Here is a 23,020-nt window from a genome sequence, read left to right as displayed (position 1 = left end):
CTTCTAAATGGGCACCAAGGCCCTCCACCACAGTAGGATTTGCACGCACAACAGAAAGTGCTACATCAAGTGCAGATTGCAATAGTGCTCTCACCTCTCTCTGAACTAGATCCACAAGGTGACCCTGCAATATTAAGCCTTGAATCAGTATCTGCCATAAAATAAGTAGAAGAAGGGTGACACTAAAACAAGTGAAAAGAGGACCTGATCCCTTCCCCAAGGTGAAGATCCCCCAGACTCATCAAGCCCTCCACTAGATAGTGTCGCCAATGATACAGGGCCTATGGTCTGGTTAAGACCATACTCAGCGACTGCTTTATATGCCATGTCGGTCGCACGTCTTATATCATCCAGTGCGCCTGTTGATACACGACCTGAATAAACAACTTCTTCTGCTGCACGCCCTCCAAGAAGAGTGACTAAGCGACCACGTAACTCATCAATGAAGAGCAAATATCTGTCTTCGTTGGCGGGTGGAGCATATGTGAAGCCCAATGCCCCTCCTGACCTTGGCAATATACTTAATTTCTAATAACATAACAGATAAGTAATCAATCCTGGAATCAAATTCCTATTCAAGCAGACTGAACAGTTAATTTATGTTATGCCTTTAATCAATATATAGGGGATATTGCCACATATATCACACATTACCAAATCTCAATTTGGTTCAGAATTCCTTCCAATCAACATGGCAAATGTCTTTGGACCATAAAAAAGAATAAAATGGATTTGAATGATTATAATTGATAATCAGGTAAACTTTATCTCCTAAGACGAACAAATGAAATGAAGGTTTACCAAAATCCCAAAAAGCAAAGAAAAGCATTAAGTGCTGTTTAATAGCAATTTCCTTCTGGAGATGCACCAGACTATGGCTGACAACACAGACCTTTTCCTCCATCCTCCCTGGCAATCTCTCTCTCTCTTGAACATGTAGTTGATAGCGTATGGGGGCAGTAAAAGTCAACCTTACCAGCAAAACCAACCCACAAAGGATTCACTGCCAGGTAGGGTTTGGGTTGGTTGATTTACTGCAGCTGTTATTAATCAGATTGGATACAGGATGACAGCCCAGATCCGATGGGTTGCTTATGGCCTCAAATAGTAGTTTTTTCTTCCTTTCCTATTTCCAAATCCAAGTTATAAATCCAATCTACATTTTATCTATGTATAGATACAAATTGGGGTGGGCTCTGGTCAACCATAGCCGAACACAAGAGAACAAAACTTTGACCCAACCCAACCCCACATTGTATTAAGGAACTCAATCGTAACCCAACCTAATTTCTGAAATCAGTTGAGTTAGGTCATATTATAGTTCAGGTCAACCCAAGGACCATAAGCTGTTGAAACCCCTATAAGTGTTGTCTCTTAGAGTTGAAATTAAAGATCTCTATCAATCCATGCAACATATTAACCACCAAACAAATCCCTTCTTTGGCAAAAGCTTTTCCAAAAGTATACACAAAACATGAGACAAGTGCTCACGCTCTGCTTGAGACAGTGATTCTAGTAATCTTTATTAAGGATGAAATATGTCAGGACAACATGCCCCACTGCTATTGGTTTTGTTTTGTATGACCAGTCAAGGTTGTGTTTTGTAATGCACCACAAAAAGAAAGTGGAGGGAGGACCTAACCTTGTTACAAGCCCTAATTTTGTTACCTTGTAAAACCAGAAATTAACATGCACATTGCACGTGGCGGGGCACATTAACAGTAGAGAAATATTTAATAGGGTTTGGGTTCCTCAATGTCAAAATTGTTTTAAGCGCATTGTCATTATTCTTGGCAATTACCAGACCACTGTCTTTTATTTGAACCCAAGTATTCAGCCCAACCCCACAATACCAATAACTGGTTTGGATTAGTTCAGCATCATATACACACACACACACACAAAATGTTCCTTCAGAGAGGATATGCATATCGTCAAAGACAACCAATAAAAGGTAAGTTCCAACAATAGATAAAGGATCAACAGCATTTATGCAATGGGGATTCAGAGTCGTTGGTACTTGGTGCCAGTTGTGATTAGCAGTCTTCCCTTTGCCCTTTCTTTTTTCTTTTCCTTCTTTGGAGGAAGACAGATTCACCTTTTATTTTAAAATTTAAGGCAGGTTTTCTGTTGGGCTGGGTGAGTGTTGACCTTCTCAACTTGTTTGATAATTTGGTTAGAATTGGGTCAACTGTACTGTCATTACCCCCTCACGGCCTCACTAAAACAAATCCATGCCACCCATAATTGCAAAATATGAGATTCAGATTTGTAAGCTATTCAGTTTGGAAACAATCCCAGTTACCATGCATAGCAGTTTACCTCGACACGTGGCTGTCCAGGAAGAAGATTTGCTATAGCAGTTCCAACAACAGCATGACCAGCTTCATGTCGTGCAACTACAGCCTTCTCATTTCCTTGCAACTTTGCATGTTTCTTTTCAATACCCTGAAGATAAAATTTCCCATTCAGTTCCTTGTAAATCATTCATGTAATGAGTATATACCATTGATATTAAAAACTGGTGTGAAGACAGAATCGAATAAATCTGAACATGTAAAAAGATAAGGGACTCAAAAAAACCCATTATGCACCCAATATGTACAACAAACAGTTAAAATTCTTCTCTTCCATTCTCAACCATGACATGAACTCTTTATGCACGTCCTCACAAACAGTCTGGATAAATACAAGTTCTTAGGAACCTCACAAGATGTACTTACAATCCAAACATACAACATCAAGATGAATCTGCACATCCTCATAATAGAGGCAGCATGATTTGAAAAATAGTGATCTCATATAACCAGAACCTGCTTTATCAGCATAGCTGTTATGGCGCCAAGACGAGGCGTGCCCCTTTAAAATGTTATGTATAATTTTCATAAAAAATGGTTCTATTTAATTGGTTTTTTAATAGGGTGCACAGTTTTGGCCATAGACCTTCGCATACAGCATCATAACTTTACATAGTGTTAAATCTGTTATATTATGCTCCTTTCCTATTGTCTATTATTTTTCTTTCATATAATCTACCATAGTCATTTACTTAGTAGGGACTTATGTGTAGTAACACAAGTCCAACAGGACCTTCTTGTAATTACACCACCAAAGACTACTATTATAAATATACTACTTGCTCATGGTTTAGAGGTATTCTATTCTCCACTGTAAGTCAATGTTCTTCTTAATACTTCTTCTTCTTTTCTCCTTCTTCTTACTTTCTTATATATAGGCATGGTTTAAGGACTCGCCAAAATCTCGGTATTTTCTGGTTTCGGGAGATCTCGAGACAAGAAGTAAGGCGACATACAAATAATGCATAATCTCTTATGAGAGTTCATATCTCACCAAAATCTTGGCCCGATTTCTCATTTCGTATCTCAGTTTCAACCAATTAACCAATGTGATACATATACTCCATTTCAACCTCAAACTCGGTGAACTTGGAAGTCTTGTCCTATTTTCAAGCTAAGTCCCACCAAATTTGGTTTTTGCTGCAATTTTTTTGCCAAATCACATCCAAGGGAGCTTGAAACAACTGGATTCACAGCTCAACATCAACATTTGGGCTTGCTTTTCTGCCCAAGAACACTCGAAGGCAAGAAAATTTTATGAAATTTTTTCCCAAAAAAACATGATGAATACTTGGTTGTTGACTCTATGGTTTTTATATGTGAAACAATGTTCTCCAATCTATGGATGACAGAGGACAGTTTTTTTTTCTATTTTTAAATTATTTGTTTATGTTTTAAAAAATGATTTTCTTGCAAAAAAAATTGTAAAAAAATATAGTTAATAGTCATTGTCTAGAACTCATTTCACATATGTTGGGCACCGTTGGCCAATCTACGACCTCACAGAGTTTCATTTTACTTGAATCATATCATATATGTGCATTCTAGTAGTACTTAAAATTGTGTGGAATAACCTAGGGTAGAGATCGTATACAGCATAGACTACAAACATATGGTTTAAAGTCAAAGTGCCCATTTGGGTTTGCTTTTTTTCAAATCTAATGTCCCCATTGTGTTTACAAGGCTTAAAATAGGCTGGATGACAAGTTTCAGGACCTGACTAGGCCATATGGCCACTGAAACCAAACCCCGAGACTCGTCGTAAAAAAGTACATGGTTTCGGCGAGATCTCACCAAATCTCAGTTTTGAGCCTGGCTGAAACCACGCCTGAAACCAAGTTCTCGAACCATGTACACAGGTACTAATCCTTCCTTTCTGAGTTTTGTCACATGGCATCAGAGCAGGAGTAATTAGTGACTGCATCTCTTCCCTAGTTTAGTGTCTCCTGAGTATATTCTCCTTGATTGGCAGCCATCACTGCTGCTCGTTGTTTTACTAGATGCAAATCTTTGTTCAACACAATATGAAATACAAGGATCCTTTTAATATCAAGCGGTGTTTTCATGGGTGAGTTCCCCCTCTTCAAACCCCTCTGATTTCCGCCCTAGGTAGGCTGCTGGTTGTTTGGTCGAAGGATGAAGATAACCCCCAACCCAAGTCCGTGGTTTTTGTTTTAAAACCTTTAACCTTCTCTTTCCCATATTACCCCTTCCTTTTCTCCTAAATCACTCATGTCCTTTATTTTATCTTTGTATATTCCCTTTGAGAGAGAAAGATAACCTTGGTAGAATGAGCAACCTCAATTCGAGAAAATAACTCAGCTTACCTAGGTCCTTAATCTCAAACTCTTGACCTAGATAAGTCTTTATGAGAGAAATCCCCACTATGTCGTTCCCAGTAAAAACAATGTCAACATACACAATGAGGACAGCTATCAAGGAACTAGAGGGTTTGATGAATAGGGTGTGATCAGCATTGCTTTGAAAATACCCTACAGACACCATAGCTTCATGAAATCTCCCAAACTAAGCACGGGGAGTGATACAGATGCACGCCCATGGAACAATCCATACCCTAACCCATCTGGGTATCCAAACAGAGACGAATCGGATCCATATTTGATTATTTGACCTAGTAGGATTTTAGTAGTTGATCTATTCAGGATAATATTATCTTTAGTTTATTTTATTCAATTTATTTTTGGGAAGTTGCATACGTAGGACATAATTAGAGTTGGTTTGGAATTTCTTTTCCTTTTGAGTTAGTTTCCTTTTAGGATTTCTTTCCATGTTAGAGTTTTTTAATTTCCTATTTATATAGTTGTAACCGATTGAGAAAGACAGAGAATGAAAAGATGAATTGAGTTGAGTGTTTGTAAAGCCTGCAGACGTGTGCACAATTCTCCTCCCCCCCTTCTTATGCGAATCTTTTCTCCCTCCCCTGCAATTCTGAGTTCATCTCATGGGTTCTCCCTACCCCTACTGGCCCTCCATCAACTTGGTATCAGAGCCAAAGGATCCCATCCTTCCTCCCCATTAATCTCTTCTTCCCTATATTCTCTTTCCCTTGGCGTGCCCAATTCTGCCGAGAACTAAGATCCAAAAAAAAAAAAAGGAAGAAAAAAAAAGATTTGCTGAAACCAAACCAACCCCACCCTTGTGCCTCTTCAAGCAAAACCCCCACCGACCCATTCCACCCCCGTGAGCCTTGATCGAAACCTTCCCCTCGTCCTAGGTTTCCAACTTTCCGCCAGTAAAAAAAAAAAGTTTGTTGCAAAACAAAGAAGTCGGAAACCCCTCCCTGCTAGGTTCGAGTGAACCAAAAAAGAGAGAGCAGCAGAAGAGGAAAAGAAGAAGAGAAGAGAGAGAGATCCAAAACATCAAAAGAAAAAAGAAGTAGAAGACCTGAAGAGAAAGACGGAACTAGGAGAAAAAAAAAGGAGACTAGAAGTGTGAGTGAACGATCGGACATACCTGGATGCATCCTCACATCATAGCTCTTGAAGTTCTCCTTGTTGAACTCCCAGTCAGAGCCCAAGTTCCAGACGAACTCCACCATATCGATTTCTTGCTGGTTGGTTGTCTGCCAACTGATAGAGTGCAACTCATACACTTACAATAAGTTCCTCTTTAAAAACCCATTCTCCCATATTGTTTGCTGGCCTATTCTTTTTCAAGTATTATTTTCCCAGAATTGCCCCGCCTCCTTTGTTCTTATTTTTGAGTTATCCTTTTTTTTACTTCCTTCCAAATTTAACCCTCTTCCCGATACGTGGTATTGTGAGTTTACAATTAAACTTCCATAATTACCACTCTACCTTCCTCTATACTTCATATAATTACTGTTTTGCCCTTTAGCCTTTGCTCTAAGCGTTCCCTTGTCATAGTGGATATATAGCTATTCTAAAAATCAAACTGTCGATGGATCTAGATCTTTATTGGATATCCGTCAACAAATGCAATTGATAAGAGAGAAGCTCGATGAGATTCAATGACACTACACAGACATCAAAGCCCAAGCACACTCTACCTTCAACTATGTGATCTCAGCCATTGAGTAACAGGTAGATGAGCCAGAAGCTGAGATGGCACCGTTGGAAGTTGAAGATCAACTTGTGGGAAAATTTAAATCAGTTGATCACTTCAGTGAACCAAACGATTTTATTTTTCCGAGTCACTACTTCACCAATGAACTTCACGTCATGGATTTTATAGCATTCGATTATGGTTTTGATAGTGACTTCATATAGGCAAGGATGGATGCCGATCGATTGGTGTCAATTCTTTCGTTCTACCCATCTATAACCGATTGAGAAAGATAGAGAATGAAAAGATGAATTGAGTTTGAGTGTTTATGAAGCCCGCGGCCGTGTGTGCCGTTCTCCTTCCCCCCCCCCCTTCTTATGTGAATCTCCTCTCCCTCCCCTGCAACTATGAGTTCATCTCACGGATTCTCCCTACTCTAACTGGCCCTTCATCAGGGAGATTGTTTCATCCCAAATAATACTCTCTTGCGCTTGCAGACTTTCCCTTTGGTAGTAGGATATAAGAACCCAAGTGGAATATCCATATACATTTCTTCCAGCTCACCATGAAGAAATGCATTCTTAACGTCCAGTTGTTACAGTTCTTATTCAATATTCACTACACAGGAGAGGATCACACGGATGGTGTTCATCTTCGCAATAAGAACAAACATCTCCTGATAATTGAGACCATAGGTTTGAGTAAAACCTATGGTCAATAGTCCCATCCATAAATTTGTTTCACAGTGGAAACCTATTTGTAGCTCACTATCTTTTTCTGTGGAGGAAGAGGTACCAAGTCTCAAGCATTATTCTTTTCTCGAGTTGCATCTCTTCAACAATGGCTGCCTTCCACTGTGGCTTTATGATTGCTTCTTGCCAATTATTGGGAATGGAAACAGAGGACAAGGGAGACACTAAAGTACAGTATGAGGAAGAAAGAGAATTGTACGAAACAACTTGAGTGTTGAGTACAAGATCTCGTTGCCTTCCAAATAGCAATAAGTCAAGTGATGGGTCAGAACAGAAATAACAAGAGGATCAAGATGAGTATTACCAGGCAAAGAGGTAGGATCCGGATCAGGAGATGGCAATGGTGTAGTAGTCTCTACAGTGGTAGTGTCTATTTGCTGCTTATGATTCCGACGAACATAAACTTTCAAAGGCTGACCTTGAGTCTCCCCCTTTATTGAAGGAACTATTTGGTCCCCTTGAGTTAAAGGAGTGGGAGAGGTAGTATCAACAAGAGGAGGAACTATGACAGTGGAGGGAACATCTTCACCAAAAAGAGAGAACCACCCCCCCCCCGCGAGAGGTGCTAGAGAGTAGTAGGTAGCAAACTCATGGAAGATCACATCCTTAGACACAAAAAACTGACGAGATGGAGGATGATAACATTTCTAACCTTTTTGGGTGGTAGAACAGCTAATGAACACACACTTGATACCACGAGGATCCAACTTGCCATGGAGATGATGATTGCAGACAGAGCAAAAAATGCAACCAAAGACCTTGGGCAGAACAATTAAGTCAGAAGTATTGTGAAGGATCGTAGTAGAAGACTAGAAATCAAGCACTCAGGTGAGCGTCCGATTAATGAGGTAGGCAGCAGTTAACAAAAGCAAATTCTTGCATTCGGCCACACCATTCTGAGCAGGGGTGTCAACAGAGCTTGTCTGATGAATGATCCCCCAGGAAACCATGTAAAACTGGAATGACAGTCAATAAACGTACAAACCAATGATAACCAGAAATAGAAGTGCAAGGGACAGGGTCCCAAACATCAAAGTGAATGAACATAAAAGGAGAACCTCTATTATTTGAACTAGAATAAACTGAACGAGTTTTCTTGGCTAAAAGGTAAGCATCACAAAAAAATCCCTGGAATTATAATGCTAAAATAAACTAGGAAAAAATTTAACTAAGGTGCCAACAAGGAGATAGCCTAAACACCTATGCCAAACAGATGACTCGAAGGAAGATGCTGAGGAGCTGGTCTGATGTGCCTGACCAACTGAAGAGATATCATTGTTGAGCAAATAGAGACCACCATGTTTCCTACCACAGCCAATCGTTTTCTCCATTACCAGATCCTGGAACACAGTGAGAAAGAAAGAACGTCACTTTATAGTTCAGGTTTGTAGTAAGACGGCTAACAGAAAGAAGGTTAGTAGAAAAATCAAGAACATGGAGAATGAAAGCTAATGATAAAGTAGGGGAGCAAGTGATAGACCCTTCTCCAGAAACAAAGGAAAGGACACCATCTGCTATGTGAACTTTGTCTTTACCTGAACAAGGAGAATATTGAAAAAATAGACTAGAGGAGCTAGTCATGTGATCAGTGGCATCAAAGTCAATGATCCAAGGATGAGAGATAACTAATGCACAATGACCAACAAAGAGAATACCTAAGTAAAAAAGATTGGAGTCAAAGGAAACCAAAGTGGATGTGGAGGTAGAGGCAAGTCCGGTGAAAGGCTGATCCAATTTTTTCATCAAACGCCGAACCATAGCAAGCTCATCCTGAGAAGGAGAGAAACCAGGACTAGTAGTAGCCGAATCAAATGCTTCAGTATGATTGACAGCCTGAGAAGATCGACCATGACCACATCCCTTGAGGAGTTGGCAGGGTGGCCATGTAGATTCCAGCAAAACTCTCTAGTATGACGTTCCTTACCACAATAGTCACATTTGACTGGTTCCTCATTAGAGGAGGTACGGTCATTGGAACAAGTAGTACCACCTTTAAGTTGAGTATTCGACTCAGAGAGTAAAGCTGAATGTTCATGGGTGGAAGGCTAAGTAAGATGAAGCATAGCATTACGACAGCCGTCCTCCAACTGAATCAAGGAATAAGCCTTCTCCAAGGTAGGGAAAGGATCACGACTTAGGATCTGAGCACGAATCTGGTCATATTCCACATTCAGTCCTGCTAAAAAGTCATAAACACGGAACTTATCTTCCCGTTTCTTGAAGTTGGCGACATCAGTAGGAGTGGTGGCCTGAAATGTCTTATAGTCAAGCTCCCACCGTAGACTGCGCAACTCAGAACAATATTGTGATAAGGTCAGGTACTTTTGCTCGGTTTCATGAAGCCTCTTACATAGTTCATAAACTTGGGCATCATTCCCCCACCCATGGTTTTAAGTATCGGTACGTATCGTACCGTATCAGCCGATACATATCTATATCGGCCCTTGGTACGATACGTATATGTATTGGCCGTTACCAATACGATACATGAAAATTTTAAAATCCTTTTGTATCGATATGTATCCTACGAAACGCACCGATATACCACCGATACACACCGATACACACCGATATGTACCGATACTCTATGGAAAAAATAAAAACGAGGTGAAATGTACGTTTCAGTATGTATCGGTATGGTACGATACGTACTAATACAGTGCGCTACAGTCATATAATGGCCAAGATGGGTCATTTTTCAGAAAAATTCGATTTTTTGAGGGGTTTTTGTTCCAAAGTTGCTGTCAGCCATATTTTCTCTAACTAAAGTGAAAATTAAGGTTGAGAACAAGGATTTTACATTTATGGGACAACTACAAACCTTGAATTCTTAGTGCGATACCCTCAATTTAGTGTTTATGCATAATATATGTTATCAATAGCTTTTTTAACATTTTTTATGCAACACTGTATAAAAAAGTGTTCCTATCCATTTATGTGTGTATCTTAGATACGATACCCTCCGATACGGATCTCAATTTTGGCCGACCGATACCAATACTTTAATCCTTGCGGCCCACCAGATAATATGTGTCCTGAGCCGCTTTCCAAATCTTGGTAGCAGTATCCAAGAGAAGGTAACCCTTAGTAATCTGGGGTTGCATAGAATTGATAAGAAAGACCATCACCAATAAGTTACCAGAACTCCACTTCTTCTTTTGTGAATCATCACCAGTGGTAGGCTCCATAGTGTTGCCTGTGAGGTGGCCAGCATAACCCCATGAATTAATAGAGAGGTAATAGGAACGTGACCACATCATAATTGCTCGCATCTAGTCGAACAGAGCTAACACGGAATAAAAGAGGGGGGAAGCTTCCAGGGAATGGAGGAAAATCATTATAAGTCCCACAACTCATCCCTTTGGTTCCAGTTAATCTAGGAGAAACTTCCAACATCGTTACCACTTAGGAAGATCGCTCAGGTTGATGCAGAGAGCTTAGAACATACCAAAGATCGAAGAAACAAAACCTGTGATCTTAATTATAACCATCTATATAAGCCAAGGTAGAGGTCGATGACCTTCCAAAAAATCGATTTTGTAGGAGAAAACCTAGACAAAAAATCGATTTGGAGAAAAAACCAATAATTGATTGAAGAGTGAGAAAGGAGTCTCTCAGATCATCTTGTGGTATTGATCTGAGAGATCAAAAGGAGGGGCAAAGCCCTCGATGGGCTAAGGAGGGTTCATTGAGATCAGATCAGGAGGCGAGAGAGAGATGAAGAGGTGGATGATGGCGGAAAAGAGAAACAAGAGAGAGAGGGAGGCTGTGGCTAGGGCTGGGATCTCAAGGTGGATCTCAACTCTAATATTATGTTTGTTTGGGAGGAATGATTGGGCTGTCAATGTGACAGGCTCTCTTAATTTATAACAAGTGATGGGCAGGTACAAGTACTATTATGCCCCTATGGACAGATTTACCGTGACATCCATATTACACCACATGGTCATGCAATTTGTGCTCATTTCCATGTTCTTCTTGGTTGTTCCATGCTTCTCCTTAAAATAAAAAAGCACCACTTCAAGTGATCTGACATAGCATTTCAGAAACACATATCTCATTTAGACACCAAGCTTTTATTCCATGTGCATAATCCTCTTACTTGCTGCTGCTTCATCGAGAATTGAAAAGGAAAAAAGTAGTGGCCTTAAAGTGTCTTGACATCATCCTAAACACACACCCAATCTCAATGCATCTCCCCACATTCCATATACTTCCAGATTGGCCCAAATTATTCAAAACCTCAGAAATCCCTTTATACAACAACAACAAACTAGCCTTATCCCAATTTAATGGTGTCAGCTACATGGATCCATGCAAAACAAAGGAAAATTGAGGTCCAAACAAAATAGGGGGGAACGAAGAGATGAAGAAATGAGAGATGAGAAATGAAAGTAAGAGGAAAGAGGCACAACCCAACAAGTTAAGAGAATCTCAACTAAATGGGGTCAGCTACATGGGTCATTGCCGTCCAATAGGCTCTATCCGAGGTCATACTTGGGACAAAGACCCAAAGTATGCATGTCATTCCTCACAACTTCTCTTATGGTCATTTTAGTCCTGCCCCTAGTTCTTCTAGCTCCTTCAATCGTAATCAGATTGCTCCTCCTTACTGGGGCGTCCTAGGCCTCTGTTGAACATGGCCATACCACCTCAAATAGCTTTCTGATGCAAATCTGAAGACCTACATGCGTAGGAAGATGGCCAACAAGAGTAACTAGCATGTGGCCTTACCTTGCTAATGATTTTTAATTCTCATACTTAGTTTTTATTTCATACTAGTAAGTCTTAGTTTAGTCCAATTGAACCATGGTCCATACTGCTCCAATGTCGGTTCAATTGAAGTGGTTAGAAGTTACTTTTACCTTTTACTTTTCCAAAAGGAGGGAATCAATTCACTTTTATAAGTGATGATGGGTGAGGACTTTTCCACCTTTGGTAGTTGGTGGGTGAAGATTTTCCCACTCCAACTTTAAAAAGTGAGGATTTTTCCACCTTTGGTAGTTGGTAGGTGAAAACTTTTCCAACTTTAGTAGTTGAAAGGTGAAGACTTTCCTACCCTAACTTTAATAAGTGAAGACTTTCTACTCTTGTTAGTTGAAAATTGGGTATGTAATGTTTTGTTAAGTTAGTCCTATAAATAGAGATCAATTGTAATCATTCAGGGACAACTCAGAATTTGAAAACAAAGTTTGCTTATGCAACTCTCTTCTTGTGTTTGATCAATAAATCTCTTATGTTTGATCAGGGTAGGTTGGAGTTTTATCCAATCGATCCACCTTGCGGTGTGAAGCCCGGATGTTATTTTATTGATTATTATTCTATCTTTTTCATCTTTCAACAATTTTTAACAAGATCCTATTCTCCAAATCTAAAATTCTCTATTCTCTGCGAAAAGATCCTACCCTGGTACTGATTTGAGCTTCCTCAATTACAATATTACATCACTTTCTCAGAGCTTGCCATTGATCGGGGCAACTCCCAAATCATCTCTAATATGTTCATTCCTTTCTATATCCTTCCTAGTTTTGCCGTACATCCATCTTAGCATCCTCATCTTTGCTACACATAGCTTCTCTATATGACACTTCTTAACTACCCAACATTCAACCCCATATATCATAGTTGGTCGTACAACAGTCCTATAGAACTTTCCTCTAAGATTTAAAAGAATAGGTCGGTCACACAGCACTCATAAATCTTTTATAACTTGAGTAAATATAAAATTGATGGTGTATCGATGCATCTGTCCATACATGTGTGGAACTTCTGATATCAAGACTACACACATTATAAATAGGTGTAAGCTGAACCAGCTGGACAAGGTATGAATGAAAGATTTAATAACAGAATAGAATCAGAATGGTAGGGATGCAATCAAGGGCATCAAAGAGAGGGAAAGAAAAGAGATGGTTACAGCTAGAGAACGCTCCACTGCTTGTATAAAATCAATTTTCTCAACAACAACTTTGTTTGATCTACCAGCCAACAAAGCAGCTTCATTCACCAAATTTGCAAGGTCTGCCCTGTGCAATGTCCAAATTCAACAAATCAATCGCATGGGGAAAAAGTAATCACCCTGGAAAAGGTCAAAGAATTAGATAGCCTCATACCCAGTGAAACCAGTTGTCATAGAAGCAATGTTACTAAGGTCAACATCTTCCCCTAAAGGAAGTTCCTTCTTGGAAACATGAACTCGAATAATGGCTTCCCTTCCAAGCCTATCAGGGGTTTCCACCTAAAAATAAAGAGAATTAATGCAAGTTATTCTCCAAGAGAATGCTGAACTACAAGAACATTAGAGTCAACTTTGAATGTAAAACTCAAATGAAACATCCAGCAGAAACAGAAAACAGACCATGACAACACGATCAAATCTCCCAGGACGACGAAGTGCAGGGTCCAACACATCTGATCGATTGGTTGCCCCAAGAACAATCACTGCAGAGCTGCTGTCAAACCCATCCATCTCCTGCAACACAATTTCAATAAACCAATTATGATGCTTGTATATTGCCAAGACCATTCAGAGACAAAACATTGGGTCTCCCAGGTATCTCACAGTAAGCAACTGATTCAGTGTCTGCTCTCTCTCATCATTGCTGACAATGCGGAATCGGCCATCACGACTTTTTGCAACGGCATCTATCTGCAGAGAATAAAATGTTGCAAAGAAAATGTACAATGCATGAAGGAGCTCCTAAGGAAAATATGAACTCCCAACACAAAGTAATTGGTGAATACTTGCATTGTTACAAACCTCATCAATGAATATTATTGATGGTGCCTCTTTCTTTGCCCTTGCAAAGAGATCTCTGACACGGGATGCTCCCATACCAACATACAATTCCACAAACTCACTTGCAGAACAACTTATGAAGGGGACCTCAGCTTCCCCAGCTACAGCCTTTGCCAAAAGAGTCTTACCTGTCCCAGGAAGACCCACCTGTAATATATCATTAAGAATCACATTCCAAAACTTTGAATTTGAAATTAAAGTTCCCTCTTGTAGAACATGAGGATGTAGGCAAAAACCAACAAATACTGGTACACACGGTGAACTAATATGCTGTAATGGGCCAACCTAACAGTACCTTGTGTAAATTAAATTTCTCATGCAATAGGGGGGTGGGAACTCACCAGGAGAACCCCTCGAGGAGGGCGAGCACCAAGTCGTACATACTTGTCTGGATTCCTAAGAAATTCCTGACCAGAAAATATCAGCATAAAAACACCATTTCCTGTATTTGGGCAGCAAATACTATGGTCGTCCCTAAACAATAAATCAAAAGGTAATACCAAGTATCAAAATTTATGGACAAAGTCCAGCATACCACAATTTCTTCTAGCTCCTCCTTCGCCTCATCAACCCCGGCAACATCAGCAAAGGTGACTGTCTCCCCTTGTTCAGACACTTTCACTCCACCTGAACCCCCAGATTTGCGGCTCCTCAGCTGACCAGCAGTGTGCTGTAAATACATACATATAGACACCTCAGACACAATAAGAGTGCAGCATAAAAATCAAAATTTTCAGGGTAAGAAAAGAAAGTAGGGTGCATAATCAAACCTGAGAAAAGCTTATGGGGAACCGATGGATAAGCCCCGCGAGTACAGCAACATAGAAAATAGCAATCTGTAAAAAGGATAAACCAAGTCAGTTGCACACAATCTATAGGAACTTCAACAAAATAACAACAAGAGGTGCTCAATGATCAAATGAAACTTTTCAAAAGAATTAAAAGAACTTCTATCACACTTGAAATGCCGGTGGAAAATAATTAAGTAGTTCACTAATGGAGTTTTGTCTATAAATGTAGGGAAGACGAAGCAGTGTAGTACAAATTTTGAGTTTATGAGCTCATCAATGAAGTTCATTATAGAAGAATCTCAACACTGGTGCAACTCTTTCTCATCATTTAGTCCCCTTTCCAGCTCCTCCACACAACACTAGCACAAATTTTCTCATCATTACTCCCCCACCCTTTTTCTTCCCCTGCATTGGCTAATTTAATTTACTCCTTCCCTGTTTATTCGAATGGTTCTCAAACCCACCTTGACTATCAGGCCACCAACTGCAACAATAGCAGTTGTGCCAAGTGAAGCACCAGCAGCCTCTTGCCCTTTTCGTCTAAGTCGTTGACAGCAGTGTTACTATCGTCAACACCAGAACCACCACCATCCAAGTCTTATCACTCTTCCCTCTAACACCATGTCTCTTTCATTCCGTTGCTGTACCTTCGTATCAAGATCCAGCGTGCACGTCTCTCCTTTCCAAAGAAAACAAATGTGGAATAGCAGGCAAAGGTGGTGAAGGGGTATAGGTGGAGGATTTGGTGGCTGTGCTGGTGGTGTGGTTGACTTAGGTGTACAGAAATATTCTGTGATGAGCATACAGGCAAACCCTCTTCGGATTTGCCCAAGATCTTTGGAATTCATTTAATTCTTTCAGAGAAATGGAGCACCAGACATCCTTTTGTCACCACTTTTCGTGGCATTACAAGGAGAGCCCTAGGAGTACATTAATGACTATATGTAATATAGCATCGATAGTTTTATATAATTACGTTTATATGCAATATAGAAGTCATACCAATGCAACATGATAAAATTATGCTAGTAATGGCATAATATGAGAAAATCAACATGTCATAGATAAAGCATAGGATATAATATAAGCATATTCATTAAAAGCAAAGCAATAAACATAAATCAATGTAAACTCATTAAGTGTCAACAAGGCATGTTGTTGCTTTGGACCCAAGAAGGAGCATGGACGCTGTTACAATCTCAGAAGCTGTAGCTAAACCAGAAAACCAGAAACAAGAGTGATAAGAGAGAGAGAAAAGAGAAGAAGAGAGGAAGAAGATGAAGTAACCAAAGGTAATCTCAAGAATAGAGAGCAACCTAAGATTAATTCAATATGAATGTAATCTTAGGTTCTCATAAGGATATATAGCATTAGGTCACAAAAAGAGACAATACAGCCCCTCACTTACAAAGGGAAAAGACCAAAATAGGACAAACAAAACTGACAAGGACCAAAATGTCCCTGTCGTAGGCGTTGTTTTAGCGCTATTCCCAAATCAACACTCCCCCTCAAGCTAGAGCATATAAATCTGCCATGCTCAGCTTGGTACAACTACCACGGAAGCTAGGAGCAAATAAGGACTTAGTGAACATATCAGCCAACTAATTCTTTGATGACACAAACAGAGTCTCAATCAGCTTCTTTAGAACATCATCATGAATAAAGTGGCAGTCCACCTCTATATGTTTGGTCCTCTCATGGAAGACCGGATTGCTAGCAATATACACAGCAGCTTGGTTGTCACAATGCATCTGCATAGGTTTGGTTACTGGAAATCCCAATTCCAAGAGTAACAAACGTAACCACATCAATTCAACTGTACTATGAGTCATAGCTCTGTATTCTGCCTCTGCACTAGATCAGGCAATAGTGGTCTGTTTCTTGCTACGCCACGTGACCAAATTACCTCCAACAAAGGTACAATATCCAGTGGTAGATCTCCGATCACTAACAGAACCAACCCAATCAGCATCAAAGTAGCCAACAAGATCCATATGCCGATTAGGACAATACACTAGCCCTTTGTCAAGGGCCCTCTTTAGGTAGCGGAGAACACGAATAGCAGTGTCCCAATGAGCCTTCTGAGGAGACTGCATGAACTGACTGAGAACTCCAACAGCATAAGAGATATCAGGACGAGTCATAGTAAGGTAAATTAGCTTTCCAATTAGACTTCTGTACTGGTGTATATCCTGAAGAGGTTCACCATCATCAACACCAAACTTTTGGTGAGGATCCATAGGAATATCAACCGGCTTGATTGAATGCAAGCATCCCAGTATCAGATAGGATCATAGGAGGTCCATTACATACTTCCTTTGGGATAGCCTGATCCCTTTCTTGCTTCGGATTACCTCTATCCCAAGGAAATAATGAAGTTGGCCTAGATTCTTTGTCTGAAAATGATGCTGGAGGTGACTTTTCACTTCAGCAATTCTTGTTTCATCATTACCAGTCAGAATGATATCATCAACATACACTACCAACACAACCAACCTATCACCACTGCGGCAAACAAACACAGAGCGATCAGAGTAACACTGAGAAAATCCATGAGTTACTATGGTATCACTAAACTTATCAAACCATGCCCGAGGAGATTGTTTGAAACCATAGATCGTTTTGTGTAAGCAACACACCCGACCTTTATTCTCCCCCTGAGCAACATACCCGGGAGGTTGCTCCATATAAACTTCCTCTTGTAGATCACCATGCAAGAAGGCATTCTTGATGTCCAACTGAAATAAAGACCAAACAAAGCTGACAGCAAGAGAGATAAGAACATGAACAGAGTTAAGTTTAGCAACCGGGGAGAAAGTCTCAAAGTAATCAACACCATAAGTCTGAGTGTAACCCTTGTCCACTAGACAAGCCTTCAACAACTCAACAGATCCATCAGAGTGATACTTAATAGTGTATACCCAGCGACATTTCACTAGGTCCTTACCAGGAGGTAAATCTACCAGACTCCAGGTACCATGACTCAAGAAAGCATCAATTTCTACATCCATGGCACCCTTCCATCCAGGGGTGTGAAGAGCCTCAGAATGAATATAGGGAATACAAGTAGTAGAAAGAGATAGAGCAAGGCCATAAACAGAGGGTGGAAGGTGAGAGATAGACATAAGCTTATCAATAGGGTAAACAGCGAAGGATTTTTTAGTGCAAGAACGTATACCTTTCCTGTTAGCAATTGGTAAGTCATCAAATGGATCAGAAGTAGGAACTTCACCAGGGGAAGGGAGAGATGGAGAGTGTGTAGTAGCTGGATCAATAACCTCGCCACAGGACTGTCCAGTCCTTGTCCTACGCCGATAAACCTATAGAGGAGGTGGAACAGGTGCACTGGGACTAGGGGTGTCAGGAAATGGGATATGGGATGGAATGGGAGGAGGAGAGGTAAATGACCACTCCTCAGTAGGCTGAGACACTTGTTTAGAAAAGAAAGAAGTACCTTCAAAAAAGGTCACATCTGCACTAAAAGTTCTGGTGAGCGACAGGATCATAGCACTTGTATCCTTTTTGGGTACGAGAGTAACCCAAAAAAATACATTTGGTAGCCCGTGGAGACAATTTATCCACATGCATGTGAAGATTGTGAACAAAGCATACACCCAAAAACCCAGGGAGGAAGAGGAAAACTAGGTAGATTAGGGTATAAGATAGAAAATGGAGACCTATTCGACAGAACAGAAGAAGGCATGCGATTAATCAAATGACATGCAGTTAAAACTCTATCATTCCAAAACTGCTTAGGAACATGCATATGTATTATAATAGCCCGAGCTACCACTAGGAGGTGCCGGTTCTTGCGCTCAGCAACCCTATTTTGCTGTGGGGTATATGCGCAACTAGTTTGGTGAATAATGCCATGGGTATCACAAAGGTCAGAAATATCATTTTGAGCATATTTCAAAGCATTATCAGAACGAAAAATCCAAATGAAAATACCAAACTGAGTTTTTATTTCATTATAGAATTTTTTAAACACAGATAGAAAATCGGATCTATCCTTTAACATGTAAAGCCATATGATGCAAGAATGATCATCTACAAATGTAACAAAATAGCGAAAACCAAACCTATTACTAACTTTGCAAGGACCCCATATGTCATAATGAACTAAAGAAAACAACGACGGACTACGAGACACTGATCGAGATGGAAACGACACCCGATGGTGTTTACCCAACTCACAGGCCTCACACTCTAATCTAGAAATATGTAGAAAACTAGGAAATAAAAGTTGTAGTCTAGGTAAGGCCAAGTGTCCTAGACGGCAATGCCATTGAAATGGAGAGACATCCCCAACAACAGCAGCAGCAGCAGCAAAAGTGGGAGGACAGCCACTATTGAGGTAATACAATCCATCATTTTCACACCCTCCACCAATCGTTTCCTCGAGTGAAGATTCTGAAAAATGCAATAAGAGGGAAAAAAAGTTACTGAGCAATTGAGAGATCTAGTTAATTGACTCACAGAGAGAAGACTTAATAGAAATTGAGGTACATGTAATACAGACGATAGTTGCAATGAAGAAGTAGGAGAAACAATACCATGTCTAAGGACAGGGGTGGATGTACCATTAGCAAGAATGATAGATGTAGAATTAGTACTGGATGAGAAGGTCTGAAATAGTGATGACTTACCAGTCATGTGAGCGGAAGCACCTGAATCAATGATCCAGGGGGTAGATGTAGTGGAAAGAAAGGCTAATGTACCTACATACACAAGGGTAGCAGTGGAAGTGGAGGCACCATGGGATGTATTAGAAGAAGCCTCAAGAGAGTGCAAGTACCGGAGTAACTGGTTGATGTCATCGTGCATACTAGTAGAAGAATCTCCTGAAGCAGGTGTAGGAGTAGTAGTCGCCGGGGATACAGTATCAATACCATCATCGGACACTGCATGATTGGCTAACTGAGTTGCCCATTCTAGCTTGCCATGCTTGGCCCAACACGTCTCTATAGTGTGGTTAGGTTTCCCACAATGAGTACACTGACGACCGGTGCAATCCGAGGACTGTCCACTAGAACCTCGACTTATAGGACCACGTCCTCCGCTACCACGCCCACCGCCACGGTTAGCAAATAGTGCATAATTATCTCTGGAAGGCTGATCAGATTTGGATAAGGAGGTGATACATTGTAGACATGAGAAAGCATCATTCAAAGTAGGAACCGTATCACCAGCAAGTAGATGGCCCTTTACTGCCTTCAGATCACTATTCAGTCTAACCAGAAATTTGGAAACAAAGAACTCATTCTGCTGAGCTTTCAACTTCTCAATATCAGTAGTCAGGGGTTGGAAGACATTAAACTCTTCCATCATCCCCTTAAAGGCATTGTAATACTTAGAGAGAGATTTGTCAGATTGACGAAACTGAAAAAGCTTCTCATATATGTCATAGATCCGTGTTATGTTCTTCTCTTGGGAGTATGTTTCTTTCAGATCATCCCATACTCCCTTGGCTGTAGAATGGAACATAACATTGACAGCAACATCTGGTTCCATACTGTTCCACAACCAGATCAGAATTAAGGCATTCTCTTTCATCCAATTGTCATACTTAGCATCATCAGCCAAAGGAGCCTCAGAAGTGGTATAGCTCAGTTTGCCTTTAGCTAACAAATACACATTCACAGATTGAGCCCAAAGAAAATAGTTCGAGCTCCCTTTGAGCTTGATAGAGGTGATCTGGACATTGATATTATCCGATGCAGAAGAAGCAATAGTAGAAGAAACAGTAGAAGTAGTAGCAGGCACAATCCCAGCCATGACAATCAAGTAGCGCAGCTAGCAAGCAATAGGATGGACGTATCCAGATAGGTAGTAAAGCAATTCAGATTTGAAAACTTAGCAATCAATCCAACATTCCATACCACAATTCATATCTGACCATGTAGGTATCAACAGAATATATCGGCAACAAGTAAGCGACTATATGCATCAAACAACTCATATAGGTAGGATAAAATAGATCAATCAATCAAGAAAAACAGCCTCAAACCTGGCCGCCATCATATAGATAGGGTAAAATAAAGCAAGGAGAGGCGGTGGCTTCAAATCATCAAGCAATCAGCCACTTACTCCAACAGTAAAGGTAAGGTAGATCTTGACAAAGGAGAAATCACTCCATTAGAGATTAGATAATAGTAGTTGCAGCAATAAGTGGCTGTGCACAAAGAAGAAGAACTCCTAGATCGCAACCAGCAGATTTCTTGTCTTCGGAACTTGATTAATCTAACTACAGCAGCTCTGATACCATGTTACAATCTCAGAAGCTGTAGCTAAACCAGAAAACCAGAAACAAGAATGATAAGAAAGAGAGAAAAGAGAAGAAGAGAGGAAGAAGATGAAGTAACCAAAGGTAGTCTCAAGAATAGAGAGCAACCTAAGATTAATTCAATATGAATGTAATCTTAGGTTCTCATAAGGATATATAGCATTATGTCACAAAAAGAGACAATACAGCCCCTCACTTACAAAGGGAAAAGACCAAAATAGGACAAACAAAACTGACAGGGACCAAAATGTCCCTGTCGTAGGTGGTGTTTTAGCGCTATTCCCTGTTTGGGAATAGCACTAAATCAACAGACGTCTAGGTGGCACATTGACAACTATGGTTAGAAAAGAGATTACAAAATCTGTTATGGCTCAGTTACAAACAATTTTACCCAAACCTAAAAGGCCTAGCTCCACTAAGCATATTCCTTCTGATTGATTTCTTTCAATTATAGTGTGATTATCATCAATAATAGCACCACAACCATTAATTTCCTAAAGTCTATCCTTTGATTGAAATTTTTAGGGTTGTCGAGTCAGACTCCTTCTATCCATGTTGTTGGACACCACAACAAGTTCACATCAAGATGATAAAAAATGGACACAGCTGGTAGAAACAGTAAACAACACATTTGAGAAGGGTATTGTTTGGACTTCCAATGGTAGCACTTATCATAAGCAATTTACAAAACCGATAACAATATTATAGTCTCCGGGAGCTTGCGTTGACAAGAATTTTTAGGACCCCCAATACATTCTCCAGAAGAATGTGTTGACAGGAATTTGTAGAGCCCCTCCATGTCATAATTCTGGCCCCACAATCCCAGTGAGAAATTCTTGATATAGATCTTAGACGTCAAGCCGAATTCCAGGCTCAATTGCCATAGTATGCTTGTCCAAGCTATATAATGGGAAAAGAAATACATTTTCTTGTGTAATTTGTAAATAAGACATTTCACGGAAAAGTAAACAGCAGTATGAACTATGCAGTCACATTGAAAGAGCAGTCATTCATTAGATCTTACCAAGGCAGAGTTGAAAAATCCACCCGAGCGCTTATCTGGAGACCCAAACTCTACGTCGTTCTCGAGCATTTTCTCATACGGAGCTTTTATGTCGCTCGGACGCGTCGTTGTGAAGACAATTCGCTTAGTTGGAGCTACACTTCGTATCAAAGCCTCTGTTTCCTGTAATTTACTAGTGCCAATCACTTCATTCTCCATACTTCCAGGTTCGGATTTCAGTCTAAACATGATATGAACTCCATCAACCTCCACTTTCTGGACCTGATTATTATTGATTTTGCTCAAGAAATCACTATAAGGGACGCTAACAAAGGTCGTCGGGGTCCTTGGTTCCGAACCAGGCAAAGGAATTCCTGGCCGAAGCAATCTCATGACAAACATGACAATACCCAGTTGCAGAAGCAATATCCCGATCTCCTGAGCCGGAATTATAGGTTGCCATTGCCACTTCGCTCCCTTCCACCACCCACTCTTTCCTTGCTTCTCACGACGAGGCGAAGGTGCAGAAGAAGACGAAGCAGTGGATGGCTTACTAACTCCTTCCTTATCACTCGACTGCCCTTCGCCCTTCTCACTCGAACTAGTCTTCGAATCGCTATCTTGCTCACAAGAGCTATTCACCCGAATTCTCCTCTCTCTCCATCTCTGGTTGTTCAAAAAACCTCCCCAAGAATCAAATCTTCCAATATTTCTCGAAACCCTAGGTTGCCTGTAGGTACTAATCACAGAAAAAGAGGCCGAGTTCCCACCAAAACGAAGCGGTTTCAGAGGAAGAACCCTCGATCGACCGCACCAGAAGTTCAATCTCGCAGTTTCTTTTACATAAAAATTCGAACTTGCAGAGAATTTCCGATAAGTTACAGGTTTCAAAGATTCAATCGCCGGCATTTCTTAGAACTGGATTTGATTAGAATGGAGAGAAACTTCGTCCAGAAACATATATACCTCTGGTTTATGATCGGTCGATGCAGGTAGGGATATACGC

At 40.4% G+C, this 23,020-nt stretch overlaps 1 protein-coding gene across 1 annotated transcript; it reads right to left on the bottom strand.

Moving 5' to 3' along the window:
* On the bottom strand, positions 1–23,020 carry LOC122071078 (ATP-dependent zinc metalloprotease FTSH 7, chloroplastic-like; the record flags this gene model as incomplete). Its single annotated transcript, XM_042635349.1, is given in 12 exon segments — positions 1–124; positions 205–528; positions 2,323–2,448; positions 13,053–13,161; positions 13,249–13,373; positions 13,494–13,607; positions 13,698–13,784; positions 13,896–14,081; positions 14,276–14,341; positions 14,470–14,604; positions 14,705–14,770; positions 22,036–23,020. Coding segments are annotated over 12 exon segments (2,350 nt in total), but the record flags the coding sequence as incomplete, so codon positions are not given.

This window comes from Macadamia integrifolia, unplaced genomic scaffold (genome assembly GCF_013358625.1).
Source record: "Macadamia integrifolia cultivar HAES 741 unplaced genomic scaffold, SCU_Mint_v3 scaffold_187A, whole genome shotgun sequence".
NCBI classification, from domain to species: Eukaryota; Viridiplantae; Streptophyta; class Magnoliopsida; order Proteales; family Proteaceae; genus Macadamia; species Macadamia integrifolia.
Note: the sequence above shows the minus strand (reverse complement) of the source record. Positions and strands in the feature narration are given on the sequence as shown.